We start from the raw sequence: 13933 nt of genomic DNA on the forward strand, positions 1-13933 counted from the left end.
CCTCCTCCTCCTCCTCCTCCTCCTCCTCCTCCTCCTGGGCCTCCTATCTGTGATTTTCTTCTGGCCCTACGATCTCTCCTGCCCTCCAACGTCTTCCAGGTGGCCTCGGGCATCGCGCACGTAGCCGATCACCTCCGCAACCCCATCGAAGAATTCAGGCAGCTTCCTGCAGGACCGACGTTACATTTCGCTCCTCTCCCCTCATACTCTCCTCCCCTTCTCCTCCTCCCTTTCCTTCCTTCCACGCTCTCCCTTGCTCCCGTACCTTCCGCGGGGAGGGATCGCGATCTTGCTCCTCGGGTAGCAGGTCGCCATGTCGACGGAGCGGATGGCGTCCGGCATGGAGGAGTTTGCCTGGATGACGATGGACTGAGCCTTGCGGAGGTAGGAGACCGGTTGCTCCTCTTCCCCGTAGCGGGGGAAGAAGGGGTACTCTCCTATGTGGAGCCAGACGCGGGAGTGATGCGAGTAGGAGGCGTCCTGCATGTCCTCGCGCTCCGCCTGCAGGCCGACATGCACGGAGAGCAGGTTGCCAAGGAGCAGCTCCGAGCGCTGTGGGAGGGTCAGGGATGAAGGAGGAAGGCGAGGGGGGAGGAAAGCTGGGGGGGGGGGGGGGAGTTGGGAGAGGAGGAGGAAGAAAGCAGGGAAGAGGAGAGAATGGAAAGAGGAGGTAATGGGAGGCAGGAGGCAGGAGGCAGGAGGCAGGAGGCAGGAGGCAGGAGGCAGGAGGCAGGAGAGGAGTTCGCACTTGAAATTCGCTGCTCATTGTGACGTCAAATCCCATCCACTTCACGGTTCCCTTGCCATTGTGAATGGCCTTGGGCTCGAAGAAACAGTGCTCCTGCTCCATGGCAGACTCCCAACCTGAACTCGTTCACTGAGGACAAGCAAGGAGGAAGGATGACGAGGAGGGGGGAAGCGGAGGACGAACAGCAGCAAGGGCGGAGAAGATAGCATTGTTGTTGTCGTAGTCGTAGATGCTACTTCAGAAGTGGGAGGAGAGCAAGAGGAGGAGGAGCAGGAGGGGGGGGAGCAGGAGCAGGAGGAGCAAGAGGAGGAGGATCAGCAGGAGGAGCAAGAGCATCAACAGGAGGAGGAGCAGGAGGAGCAGGAAGAGTAGGAGGGACCCCACGGGCTTTTCTACTCACCAACCCAGGAAGCTCTTCTGAGGTCCATCAAGCATTCGCCCAACCTGATGGAGGAGTCAAGGAGGGATGGAAGAGGACTAAGAGGAACGAAGGAGGAGAGAAGGAGAGGAGGAGAGGAGGAGAGGAAGAGAGGAGGAGAGGAGGAGAGCAAGGGTTGGGACCTCTGCTTGTTCCTGGTGTCGAGGAAGCGAACTACGACCAGGTCGCTCTCCGATCGCTTCAGGAAAGTCTCAAGTCCTGACTTGCTCGTCGGGTTGCGGTTGCCCAACATGTTGCTCTCAGCCGTCATGTGGTCCTGCGGGGGAAGAGAGGGAGGGAAGAAAAGATGAGATCGAGGAAGAAACAAGTTGAAGAAATGAAGGAGAGGAAGAGAGGAGGAGAGGAGGAGAGGAGGAGAGGAGGAGAGGAGGAGAGGAGGAGACATGTGGGAAGAAGAAGGGAGGCAGAAGACGGGAGGATGGTAGGACCAAGGGGAGGAGCAGGAGAGGTTTGAGAGCAAGAGCACCTGGTAGTAGAGTCCTTCCGTCTTCCTGGTGACTTGGATGCTGTGCACGAGCTGGGGATGGGATGCCCAGCCCTTGGCCTGGACTCGCTTCATGTCCTGCCTCCTCTTCATGTTGCGCTGCCGATGGAGGACCGCGAACGGCTGCTGCTCCTCCCACTCCTTGTATTCCTTCTGCTCCTTCAGGATGGGCTTCGCCGCGCCCACGAATCTCGTCGACATCTTCGTCCTCAGGGCCGTGTAGAGCTTGAGCCAGTAGGCCATCTTGAGCACCTGCTGCAGGGTAAGGTGGAGGAGAGGCGAGGGGAGGCGAGGGGAGGCGAGAGGAGGCGAGGCGAGGAGAGGAGAGGAGACGAGAGGAGACGAGACGAGACGAGAGGAGACGAGAGGAGACGAGACGAGACGAGACGAGTCAACCTGCTTCATCCTAGCTCTTCGAGAAATCAGTTCGCTCGATGGAACGATCTCCGGCTTCCTCCAGTAGACGATGATGCTCATCACATCGTCCCACCTACATGACAGAGGCTCAGAAGAGGCTGGGAGCAGGAGCAAGGAGCAAGGAGCAAGGAGCAAGGAGCAAGGAGCAAGGAGCAAGGAGCACCTGACAAAGTTGATGTAGGATCGGGTGGTCCTGATCTTGAAGACGTCAAGAAGGGAGTACCAGAGCGAGGACCTCCTCTGCTCAACCATGTCGCTGTGCTGCTTCAAGCACAGGTTCAGCTCTGCGCGGATCAGCCACTCGTATGCCCTCTCGTCGCTGCCGTGCAGGAAGAAGCGCTCCTCCTCCTCCTTCCACCCGTACGCCTTCCCCACCGTCTCCTCCGGGTACAGCTTCAGCGCCTCCCTGTCCTGCAGGCGGAAGCCAACGGGGTGGTTGATGTTGCAGAGGAAGGTGGAGAGGTGGTAGAGCTGAATGTTCACGCAGCCCCTTGACAGGCGCTGGAAAGTCCCGCCGATCTCTTCTAGCTGCTCCGCAGTTGCTCCCTTGGTCCAGTCGTCGTCCTGCTTCTGATCGACCTCGTCGGTGATGAAGCTGAAGAAGCGTCAGGGAAAGCAGGAAAGAGCTTCTTGATGATGATGATGATGATGATGATGACGATGATAAGGAGGGGGACGAGGAGGACGAGGAGGACGAGGAGGAGGACGAGGAGGAGGATGGTGTGGTGATGATAATGATGATCATGATGATAAAGAAGAAGAAGAAGAAGAAGAAGGCTGGTGATCATTATGATGCGAGTTAAAGGTAGGATGAAGGAGAGGAGAGGAAAGTAGTAAGGTGGAGAGGAATGAAGCGAAGGAATGAAGAAGGGGAGGAAGAGGAGGAGGGAGAGAAGAAATCATCAACCAACCTGAAGTTCTCTAAGATCATTCCAACAAAAAGATTCAGAAGCTGAAAAGAGCTCGTCAGATTTTCTTTCTCCCCCTTCTTTCTCCCACCTCTTCCCATCCCTTTGCGCTCCCTTCCCCCCCTCCCCGCGCCTCTCCCCCCATCCTGCTCCATCTCGTTTCCTAGCTGAACTCACCATGCACTCGCAGATGATCTTGAAGACGACGAAGTAGAGGTCGGAGAAGGAGGAGCCGCAGTCGCCGAAGCTGTAGTCGTAGTCGCTCATCCCATGCACCGCTGCTGTGAAGAGCTTCGTGCAGGCCGGCGGCTGCACCCGCAGGTCGTACATCATGTCCATCCTGCAGAGCGAGAGTTGAGAGAAGAAAGGGAGCAGAAGAGGCGAGGAGAGAGGAGGAGAGAGAAGGAGAGAGGAGGAGAGAGGATGAGAGGCTGTGTGGGGAAGGGAAAAGCATTGAAGAAAGAAGGAGTTTGATGGAGGGAGAGGGGAGGGAGGGAGGGAGGGAGGGGAGGGAGGGATCAGACCATTCATCTCCGGTGACGAGCTGGTAGGCTGTGACGATGGATCTCGAGTAGGTCTCGAAGTTGGCGGTGGGCCCGATCCTGACACCATAGCGGGTGGTACCGAAGGAGGCGACAGCGAAGAGAGCGAACATGGAGTAGACTATGAAGAGGAGGAAGAGGATGCTGAAGGCGCGGGGGATGCAGGCGAGCATGGTCTCGAGAATGATCCTTATGGCCTTCACGCGCGCCATGAGCCGGACCAGTCGCGTCAGACGGAACGACTTGGCGAACTGCGTCAACTTGGGGCTGTTGCCAGCGTAGCCGGCAAGAGTTCCGAGGAAGACGACTGGAGGAGGAGGAGGTCAGAGGGAGAGCGCGGACTGTAGGAGACGACGGGCAGGAGGAGGGGGTGAGGAGGGAGCAGGAGATGAAGAATGAGAATAAGAAAAGCGAGGAGGAAGAGCAGAGATAGGATGAGGAGCAAGGGGAGCGAGAGGAGGAGCGAGAGGAGGAGCGAGAGGAGGAGCGAGAGGAGGAGGAACTTACAGAGGTCGAAGGCCTTCCACTGGTCATCTATGAAAGTTCCCACGCCGTACCCGATGCTGTAAAGAAGCACCTCCATGCCGAGCTCGAGGAAGAAGAAGGTGTTCTGCACGTAGAGCAGCTGCTTGTACTTCCCGCTAGCGTTGGCGTCCTCGGTGAGCATGAAGATCACGTTGACGGTGACGCACAGGACAGAGAAGGTCTGGAAGCTCTTGGACTCCACGAGAGCTCTGACGCGGGTCGACAGCTTGCTGGTTGGGAGGGAGAAGACGTTGAACTTGGGGCCGTAGGAGCCGAGCATCCTCCTGTACCGCGAGTAGATCACCTCCACCTCCGACGCTCCTCGCGAGTAGTTGAAGCCATCGACTGCTCTTGTAGTCAGACACCTCTCTTGTCCTCCTCCTCCTCCTCTTCCTCCTCCTCCTCCCTGAACCTGCCTCCCTTTCTACGGCTCCCTCTTCGTCTTCTCTCTCCCTCCCCTCCCCTCTTCCCCCTCCCCCGCACCGATGAAGCCGACGAAGAGGTTCATAACGAACAGGCCGCCCACAAGGAGGTACGCGACGAAGAAGAGGCCGTAGGAAGAGGAGTGCAGGAGGTCGGGGCTTTGACCGACTTGCGTTACGTCCATCCCGTCCTGGATGACCGACACGTACTTGAAGGTCCCAACTCGGTAGAGAGTGATCATCGAGTCGTAAAAGTCGTCGAAGGAGTATCCTGGTTTCCACCAGACCTTCTGCCTCAGCAGCCCGTCGCCTTCCGACACGCTCAGCCCCGAGCACTCGACGATGCCAGCCGGATAGTCTGCTCCTCCTGGGAGACACCTGCCAAGCCAACTCATTATCCCCTCTCTCCTCTCCTCTCCTCTCCTCTCCTCTCCTCTCCTCTCCCCTTCTTTCCTAGTTCACCTGTAGAATTTCCCGCCGAACAAACCCATGCCGATCAAGCAGAACACGACGAGGTTGAAGAACTGGAAGGCGACCACGTAGAGGGCAGGGATGATGGTGCAGATGAGCGCGTTGATGATCTTCTTCATGGCGGCACTTCGCTTCAGAATGCGGATCGGTCGAAGGGCTCGGAAGAGACGCGCCTGCTTGGTGAGCGAGGGCTGACCGTTGAGCACGCCGGACGCCTCGAGCCAGGCGAACCAGAGGATGGTGAAGTCGACGATGTTCCAGCCGTCGCGGAAGTAAGCCGTCTTGGTGAAGAGCATACCCTTGCTCATCACCCTCATGATGAACTCCAGAGTGAAGACCAGAGTGAAGATGAAGTTGGCTGAGTCGATCTGCTGCTTCGTCATGGGCAGGTCGAGGTGAGGGATGTCGTCGGCAGGAGGAGTGATGGTGAGAATAATGCAGGAGCCGAGAATGCAGAGGAGGATGAGATAGTCGAAGTAGACGTTCGACTCCAAGCTCGCAAATAGCCTTCGGATGGGATGCCCAGCCTCCAGGCAGTACAGGATCCTCTCAGGCTTAGCCTCCTCAGCCAAGTCATCCTCCGGGAGCAAACTGAGCTTTTCAAGGACTAGCCTTCCTACCTTGGACTTGACTGTGATCTCTGAATCAAGGTAGATCGACCGGGTCCTGGTCAAGGGAACCACAGGGGTCTTGAGCTGAACTTCTAGCACAGGGGAGGAGGAGGAGAAGGGAGCGACGCGCGAGGGCTGGATCGAGTCAAAGAAACTGACGTAGTAGGACCGAACAACATCCAGGCTTTTCTTAGCGAGCCCCGGCTTCTCGATGTTTGCAATGGTTCTTGCCACCTGGCACAAGAGGTAAGGAGGAGGAGCAGGAGGGGGGGTGGGGTGGGGGAGCAGGAGCAGGAGGAAGAGGAGGACGAGGGGCAGGGGCAGGGGCAGGGGCAGGAGGAGCGCAAGGAGCAGGGGCAAGAGGAGCAGGAGCAGGAGGAGGGGGAGGAGCAGGAGCAGGGCCATGAGGAGAGAAGAAATGTGAGACACAAGGGAGAAGCGAGGAGAGCAAAGGACGCGGGAGGACCTCGAAGTTCTCGATGATGATTGCGATGAAGAGGTTTGAGATGATGAGCTGAGCGAAGATGAACCATGCCATGATGAGCAGACAGCCGAAGACGACGCCGAGGGTCGTGTCTTTCGAGGACATGGCGCTGTAGAGGATGCCTGACCAAGAGTCTCCCGTGAAGATCTGGAAGGAGGTCAACACGGAGATGTAGAAGGAGCCGAAGTTGCTTCGCGTCAGGGAGTCCATCTTGTCTCGGAACACGTACCGTCCTGTCACGCAGAACGCCAACCCCACCAGGCAGATGAACACGATGAGGTGGGCAAGGGAGGGGGTGGAGGCCAGGGCAGCATAGAGGAGGTCGTAGAGGGTAGGGAAGTATCGCATCAGCCGGTAGATTCTGATCGCTCCCACCAGCATCAGCGCGTCGCTGCCCACGAAGATTGCAATCCACATGAGGATGACGAGGGCGAACTCGAAGAAGTAGAACGGGTTTCTGATGTACGAGGTGAAGTTGGAGGAGGCGATGGCGTAGCAGAACGACTCTACGGAGTAGATGCAGTTGTAGATGACGTAGCCATACAGCGCCCAGTTCTTGATCCCCTGCTCAGCGTCGTGACGGTTCAACGCCATGGTCAGAGCGTGGACTAGGATGACACAGGACATGAAATTCCCGAAATGAGGGTGGCTGGCCACGGCCCTGGCAAAGTCCTCGATCTTGACGCGCGAGTCAAGCTTCCATCCTGTCGCGTTCACCACCTGCACGCTCTGTATCACCCTGGGGTTCGCAGCGATGGACTCTTCGCCGCTCGATAGGCTCGTCAGCTCGTCTTCGTGCTCCTTCCTCTCCCTCCTGATCCTTGCAAACGTCCCTGTCACCACTCCGACAAACACTCCAAGGAGGATCCAAGTGCAGAAGATCGAGACGGCAAAGAGCATAATCGCCACAATGGCCTTGGCCGCGGGCTCATGCTCGCTGTTCAGCGCGTACCAGAGCACGTCGTAGGCCGAGTCAGCTGTCATGTACTGGAACAGTGCCACGAAGGCGCCGGCAAAGTTGTCAAAGTGTTGATATCCATTCTGCGGGTTTCCAACATCGACGCAAGTCTGCTTCATGTACTGCCATCCGTAGGTCCTCAGGATCGATGCTTGGCACGTGTGGTAGATGCCCCGGTAGGGATCGAGCGGGTAGATCCCGTCGTACTCTCCAGCCGTCTTGTTCGTCACGTAGTCACAAGTGGTCTGGTAAGGATAGCCCGCAGTCACAACGACGTCTCCTCCTGCCGCCATGCTGTAGCTCTGCCGGCTCAATGAGCATGAGGACGAGTTCGCCCAGCCCGTGGAGAAGTCCGACGCACAGTCGGAAACGCGATAAGGAAGCATAACGCACCTCCTGCGGAACGACTTGGACAGCACGGCCATGGCGAGGATACAAAACCCTATAAGGAAGAAGAGGAGGAGGAGAAACACTGTGGCCAACTCGTCGACTCCCTCGTGCAGAGACTGCAGGATCTCGGCAAGCTTGCCGAACATCTCCAGCTTCACTAGCGGTCGGAGAATCCTCAGGATACGAAATGGCCTGCAAGCAAACCCCGTCAGCTTCCTCGCCCCTGACCCTGAAAAGGCAGCACCTGAGAATCAACGCGTTCTCGCCGTAGGCAGAAGCACCGTACTCGAGAGCGACGACAAGGAGCGCTGCAAAGTCGAGCTTGTGATAGTCCGAGTGGATCCATGCGTGGAAGCCGAAGGCAATGCATCCTGACAGAACCTCACAGAACAAGACGGCGACACAGAAGAAGTCAAAGGCCTCGGACAGCGGAGTTGACACTTTCGAAGCGCCGGAAGCATCTGTATTGAAGTCGGGGGAGAGGGAAGGGCGGACAGCAATGACCGCAGCATTGGCGATAGTGACAAGAACAAAGAAGGATCCCCAGAAAGGGCTCTTATGCACATCGAAGCACTTCTTCCTGACCAGAGACTGGTAGCTGAAACCACCGAACAAGAACCTACAGCTGACCGGAGTTGTGTCTTCAATGCGATCGAAAGTTGAATCGTCCTTGGGCTCTTCAAGCTGTTTCTTTACAGGATCTTCGAACGTGTCTGGCCAGATATGAGCAATGACAGTGTCAGTCTGCGTCCCAAACTCGCAATGATCAGATGTCCAGGCGTGGTTTCCTCCGTTCACATGATGCAAATCCGACTTGTCGCCATTCCCGTTGATCGGAGGCTCGACGGCCTCTGCCTTACTCTTCTGTGTGTCCGGCAAGCTCTTCTGCGATCCGTTGGGCTGCACATCCTTGGATGCACGCGCGTTGGACAAGGAGGAGGCAGGGAACGTCTTGCTCAGCTCCTCTTGTAGCGACTTCCGGATGCTGTCATCCTCGCCATTGTGACCGTTGGACGAGTAGGAGTCCCGCTTCTTCTTGGCAAGTCGCTCGATGGATTTCTTGGTCTCCAACTTGCATCCAGGACATCTCGGCCAGCCCGGCTTTATGGGAGAGGCGCATCCCACGCAATCTATCCATTCGCCATGGTCCGAAACATAGTCTTCCTCGTCCTCGCGGCGGCTGATTTCTTCGAGCTGCTCTAGCCTTCTGCTCTGCTCTTTGAGTTGCGACTGGAGACTTTCCATGATCTCTACGTCGCAACTTCACCTGGAGTTCAACGCAATACCAGACGTTCAAAATCCTGCTTGGCAACCACCAAACGCCGCCAACATCGTGAGAGGCTGAACCAACCTGCAAGACAGTTGTGTAAAAGATCCTTTCAGAGATAGCTATCAGATTGGCTTCCTACTCAAGCAAGAATGAGGCAGGGAAACATCATAGGTCATGGCTATTCTCTGTGTCTGTACCAGCTCCCCTCGATCGAATCGACTACCTCATCGTTACTCCTGCTTCTCGGTTCCTTTCCGCCCCCTCGTGGTTCTTTGTGTACTGATCCTTCTCTCGTGTAATCTTTGCCTCCTTCACTCTGTTCATCTTATCCTTCTTCTCCTCTGATCATCCTCCTCCTGTCTTCCTCCTTCTCCTCCTCGTCGTCGTCCTCGTCCTCCTCCTCCTCCTCCTCCTCCTGGTCTCTTTGTTCATCATGTCGTACTAACCAACAAAAAAAAGTCCTAACTTCCTATCCCTACCCCCTACCCTACCCTACTGTCCCTTGGGTACCTCCTTAGTCACAACGGAACCACCCCCTACCTACCCCACAAAGTCAACTCTCAGTACCCACCACTCCTTCGAAGATCTGTGTACTTCGATACTACCAGACTACCCATGACTCCTCAACTACCCACCATACTCCTTTCTCTATCGAGCTTTCCCCGACAGGGTGTAGAGGGGGTGGGGTATTATTACCCCAGTCTTATCTTGGTGAGGGGGTGGGAGTGGGAATAGGAGGGGGGGTGGGGGTGCAGAACTGAGTGCGAGAGGCCAACCGACGTCATGGAGGGGGGGGGTGGGGGTAGGGTGGGGAAGTAAGAGGGGGAAAGGGGTAGGTGTACAGGGCTGGGCAACAAAAATGTTAACGATCAACAATAAAGAAGGTTTGCAGGACACGAAAATTGGAACGCCGGACGGGGACCGGAGCCAGCTCAGATTTGTACTGATGGATATTTTAAAGTTTACTCAAGGTTAAGTTAATAATCAGTACGAGGACAGTCAGATGTGATGGGAGCTAAAACAATTACACACTTTAAAAAGCAATAAGCTAAAACAATACTGTTGACCGTTAGACTGGATCCAATATGATCTGCGATCGGAGGCGATGAAGGAGAAGAACGGAAGAACCAGAGTCGTGATGGTGGCAATATGATACCTCGACCTCGTGATGCTCGTGCTTCTTTGCAAGCTCCTCTGCAGACGGCTGGGTGGGGGTGAAGCGCAAGCTGCAAGACTAAATAGCAGCCCTCCCAGCACCAACAGAAGGTGTCCGCGACTTCCAGCAGCGATTTCGGATCTAGCATGGCGGCTAGACGGCGAGGAAGAGGAGGAGATCCTCGCTGATGGCGCTTGTAGTCTCAGATTGTTGAATGCTCTGATCCGTCAACGAGCAACATTCGCTCACTGGAAGAGACACGTTGAAGAGAAAGGAGGGGAGATCAGCGCAGACTCGTCCCATGTCACAAGCCGCTCCAGTCAGTCGACAGGAGCAGAGCTGTCGGCTCAAGCGCTTTTTGATGTACTGAGGCATCTGACAAGAGCAGCGGATTCAACAGACCCCCATACATCCCATGAGGTTGGGATATCAATCAAGAGCTCCAATGTGAAGGCTGCCGAGGTGGACGAGAACACTTGCGCGCTTTTGTCCGCGAGGGTAGAATCTCTCCAGAAACAACTCGACGTTGCCAACGACGCGATCGAGATTTTGGAAAAGGAGAAGAGGGACAGATTTGATGACCTCTGGCACAAAGTATCTCAAACCATGACTTGCTCTTCTCTCATCTCTCCACTGCAGGCGGTTGCACTAGGACAAGAACAGCTCGAAAGCTTTCTCGAGCAGAACGAGGTCGAACGAAAGATTCTTCTGCATCGGATTCACTTCCTTGAGAACGTTGTGAGGGAGGTAAATAGTCTCCTTGTGCTCTCACGGCATTAATGTTCATCTTGCAGGATACACAAACAGATGGCAAGAGTGGAGTACCGTGTTGAGGTGACTTTTATGACAGACTCCAATACATGATTGCTGATCGCGATCACGAAAAGAGCTGCTCGATCTACTTGTAGAGTTGTTGTCTTGCCAGGCAAGCAGATTTCGAGGCTAGCAGATTTTCGAACCTCGCCTCGCCTCTTCATCATACACCCTGTAACGAGATCCAGTGGGTGACCATGAACCATCGAGACTCCTGCTGCCACTCGATGCCACGGTTGCCTCCCTCCTCCTGTTGCAGCGAGCAAGGAACGTGACGTCGGCACAGCGGGCAGCTGCAGAGCTGCAGAGCTGCAAGGAAACGAGTCAGGGACGAGGGGGAGGGGATAGCGATCATGAACCGTTGAGACGGGTATCGATCCACCTGCGTCCTCATCATCTTCAGGACTTGCTATAGCGAGGCTCACCGGGTTATGCAGCGAGAATGAAAGAAGTGGCCGCAAGGAAGGAAGGTCACCGACTCCTGCGGCTCGTACTCCGCCTGGCAGATCTCGCAGATCTTGACTTGATTTTCTTCCTCCCCTCCCTCTTCGGGCTCCCCGTCCTCAAGCGAACCGCTCTCGTTCACTGTTCGTACGCAAGCCTGTCGGGCGTTGGTGATCAGGAGTTGTCCTGGCGGGACAGTCATGCCTTGTCCCCTCCTCCTCCCATCTTCACCTAGAATCTCCCGTCTTGCTGCTCTCAGCCTCGCCGCCATCTCGCTCGGTGTCACGGGGCAGACCAATCTCTGCAGACTCTGTACGTATGTTGGGACGTAAACCGGAGAGACTCCCGGGCCAAGAGGGGCTGGCAGGGTACCCTGGGGGACTGCTGGAGTGAATTCGCGGCCAGGCAGCACGTAGACGTCTAGAGGCATCATTGATCCGTGGGATGAAACCTGAGAGCTGCTGATTCAATGATGACGCTGAGAAACAAAAAGTTTAGTGACGGTTAAGGAAACAAAAATCAGACTCGAGCCGCACTGCTATAAACCATATGAAATGATGGCTGCTCAGAGGACCGTCCAGGACTCCTGCCAGGAGGAGAGGACCTTCCCGGAGGAAGAGGAGGAAGGGTACTACTATCCCGCAGTTCCGGGAGAAATCAGTGATGACTCGGCCCAATGACTCGGCCCTGAGAAGTAACTGTGACTGTTCACTGCTCTATCGGACGATTCATATCGAACTTCCGAACATCATGAATGATCGGGGCCGCCGGGCTGGCCGAGTGAACCGGCGGCGGTACGGGGCCGGGTCCCGGAGTCCGATCAAACTTCAAAATCAATTTTTTTTCCGAAGTTACAGTTTGAATCGATTCAATCCCGACGAGGTCAGGGGATGAGGGCACTTGGTCGCCATGGAAGGCCTGTCGCCCCTTGGCGTGGTGATGGGGATGGCGGGGGCGCGCATGCCGTTGTCGGAGGAGGGTGAGTGGAGGAGACCTGAGAGGATGTTCTCTGTTGTGATCAGTCCTGTATAATGCATCATGCGGTGCAAGCAGTGTATCACCTTGTTGTCCAAGAAGTGGTCACTCATCATTGCTCGGTACAGTATCGGTAACCATGGCCTTTCAAAGGATGATGATCTCGAGCTCATACAAACACCTCCGTGCTGTTGTCTGCGTTTCTATCCTCCTCCAATCCGTGAGCAGATGAACAAGACAATCTGAGAACCCTGACCTCGATAGTCAGATATTCTTGCTCACCTTTGTGGACCAGTGGACACCGCGCCGCATCGTTCTTCTTGACGTTGGAGTAAGACATTCTAAAGGATATCCAGGAGGCCAGTGATATAGACTCGTCTTGACGGGATCTGTTCTCAGTTGGGGCTTGGCGGGCTGTTGCGGATAGTTCTTCACCACCTGGAGAGGAGGAAAGGGGAAATGAAGGAGCAGCCGAACGCTGCGCCCAGAAGCAACAAGGAAACGGAGGAAACGAACATTGAGAGAGCTCTGATAATGTGGAGGTGTGTTTAATCGATGCCAAGTCCTCTCGTTAAGTTGCTCCCAGCGTTTGCAGTTGGTCTTCCGTCTTGTACATCTCACCAGCCATTTACGCGATGCTCCGGTGCAGTGGCGCGCTTCATTTCTTGTTTTCTAGCCTAACGGCTTCCTTGCTGCCAGGCAAGGAGGAGGGAGGACGCAGGTTGAGATGATAGTGACATCCCTGGGGCTGAACCTTGTCTGGGTCTCGATGGTCGTCCAGGTAACCTTCCCTCTCGGGTCGTCTGTGCGCTGCCCTTCTCACTCTTCTTGTAGATTTTGTTGCCAGCGTCAGTTTCTCCGCGACACCAGAGGATGGTGCAGGTGAGTTCACTTGTATCCATGCGATAACTGAGAGATGCATTCTCATCCCTCCACGCTGACCTCTGTGCGTTCATTCTCAGTGGACGCATTACTTCGGCGGATATCTTGGAGCATACGGCCATTATTACAAAGCGCATGATTGGATCTTAGCATGGGGGCCGCTGCTGGTGACTTTGTTTGTGTCCCTTCCTCGCGCTCATTCTGCTTGCTCAGGTCGGAATGCTCTTGTTCTCTGACCGCAGCCCTCTCGTCAAAGTCTGCTACGGTGATGGGGCCGAAGGGAGCAGGAAGTGGGATGGACGCAGATGGAGAGAGTTTGCCGTTGAGATAGGATACGCTCTGTTGCCCCATGAGCAACAGAAAGCTCTACCGTTGCGACGGGACAATCCGTCAACAGTTCGCCCATTGCCCTCTGCTTTCTTACAGTGACACCCATTCCTTCCTTTTCTCTTGAGTTTTGATGTGAACATTATGTACATGATTGAATCAGACACATTTTACTGCACCTGTCTGATCATGATCTTACACGCATGCGTTTCTATCACTCGCAAGATGTTTGCTAATACCAAAAGTTCTTTGTTTCATCACTGCACTCCTCCTTTCGGAATTTGGATAGACCATTCACATAGGCAACACTGATCATTTCAATATCTTCCTCAACTTATAATCTCGTGAGATGTGGGCTGCTCTTCGTTTTCTTCATGTTATTACACCCGATAGTTTCGATATCCTCTAAAATAACATCACTGCATGTGATTCACCCTCTTTGTTCACCATTTCTCACTTTCTTCACCGCTATCATTTCTGTGCTGTTTCTTCGCAAGTGCTTTCATCCTTGCTCCTTGCGAGTCGCCTTCATTACGACTGTGGCGTTGATCAGTTTTATCCAATACAAACGATACAAACAATAGAAACAATACGTCTTCTATTCTGTTCTCCTTCATCTTCATTGTATCCCTCCCCCCTCCCCCCCCTCGCCCCCCCCTCGCCCCGT

General features: G+C 55.2%; 3 protein-coding genes across 3 annotated transcripts; 1 reads left to right on the forward strand and 2 right to left on the reverse strand.

Moving 5' to 3' along the window:
• Positions 1-66: 66 nt before the first annotated feature.
• On the reverse strand, positions 67-8644 carry GUITHDRAFT_115870 (hypothetical protein; the record flags this gene model as incomplete). The annotated part of the gene is made up of 16 exons (XM_005824819.1): positions 67-166; positions 266-552; positions 749-864; positions 1149-1192; positions 1310-1443; positions 1654-1923; positions 2068-2161; positions 2252-2683; positions 3000-3040; positions 3174-3336; positions 3521-3845; positions 4046-4408; positions 4547-4863; positions 4948-5801; positions 6034-7591; positions 7644-8644. The coding sequence occupies 16 exons, from the start codon at positions 8642-8644 to the stop codon at positions 67-69; spliced, it is 6099 nt and encodes a 2032-aa protein (XP_005824876.1).
• Positions 8645-10473: 1829 nt separating this feature from the next.
• On the reverse strand, positions 10474-11515 carry GUITHDRAFT_115871 (hypothetical protein; the record flags this gene model as incomplete). The annotated part of the gene is made up of 5 exons (XM_005824820.1): positions 10474-10551; positions 10835-10947; positions 10998-11020; positions 11064-11268; positions 11314-11515. The coding sequence occupies 5 exons, from the start codon at positions 11513-11515 to the stop codon at positions 10474-10476; spliced, it is 621 nt and encodes a 206-aa protein (XP_005824877.1).
• A 476-nt stretch (positions 11516-11991) lies between these two features.
• GUITHDRAFT_115872 (hypothetical protein) lies at positions 11992-13368 on the forward strand (the record flags this gene model as incomplete). The annotated part of the gene is made up of 9 exons (XM_005824821.1): positions 11992-12061; positions 12186-12277; positions 12326-12388; positions 12457-12599; positions 12653-12700; positions 12757-12838; positions 12892-12939; positions 13020-13106; positions 13153-13368. 9 exons carry the CDS (start codon positions 11992-11994, stop codon positions 13366-13368), a joined length of 849 nt encoding a protein of 282 aa, XP_005824878.1.
• Between the last annotated feature and the right edge of the window lie 565 nt (positions 13369-13933).

This window comes from Guillardia theta (assembly GCF_000315625.1).
Source record: "Guillardia theta CCMP2712 unplaced genomic scaffold GUITHscaffold_89, whole genome shotgun sequence".
Taxonomy (NCBI): domain Eukaryota; class Cryptophyceae; order Pyrenomonadales; family Geminigeraceae; genus Guillardia; species Guillardia theta.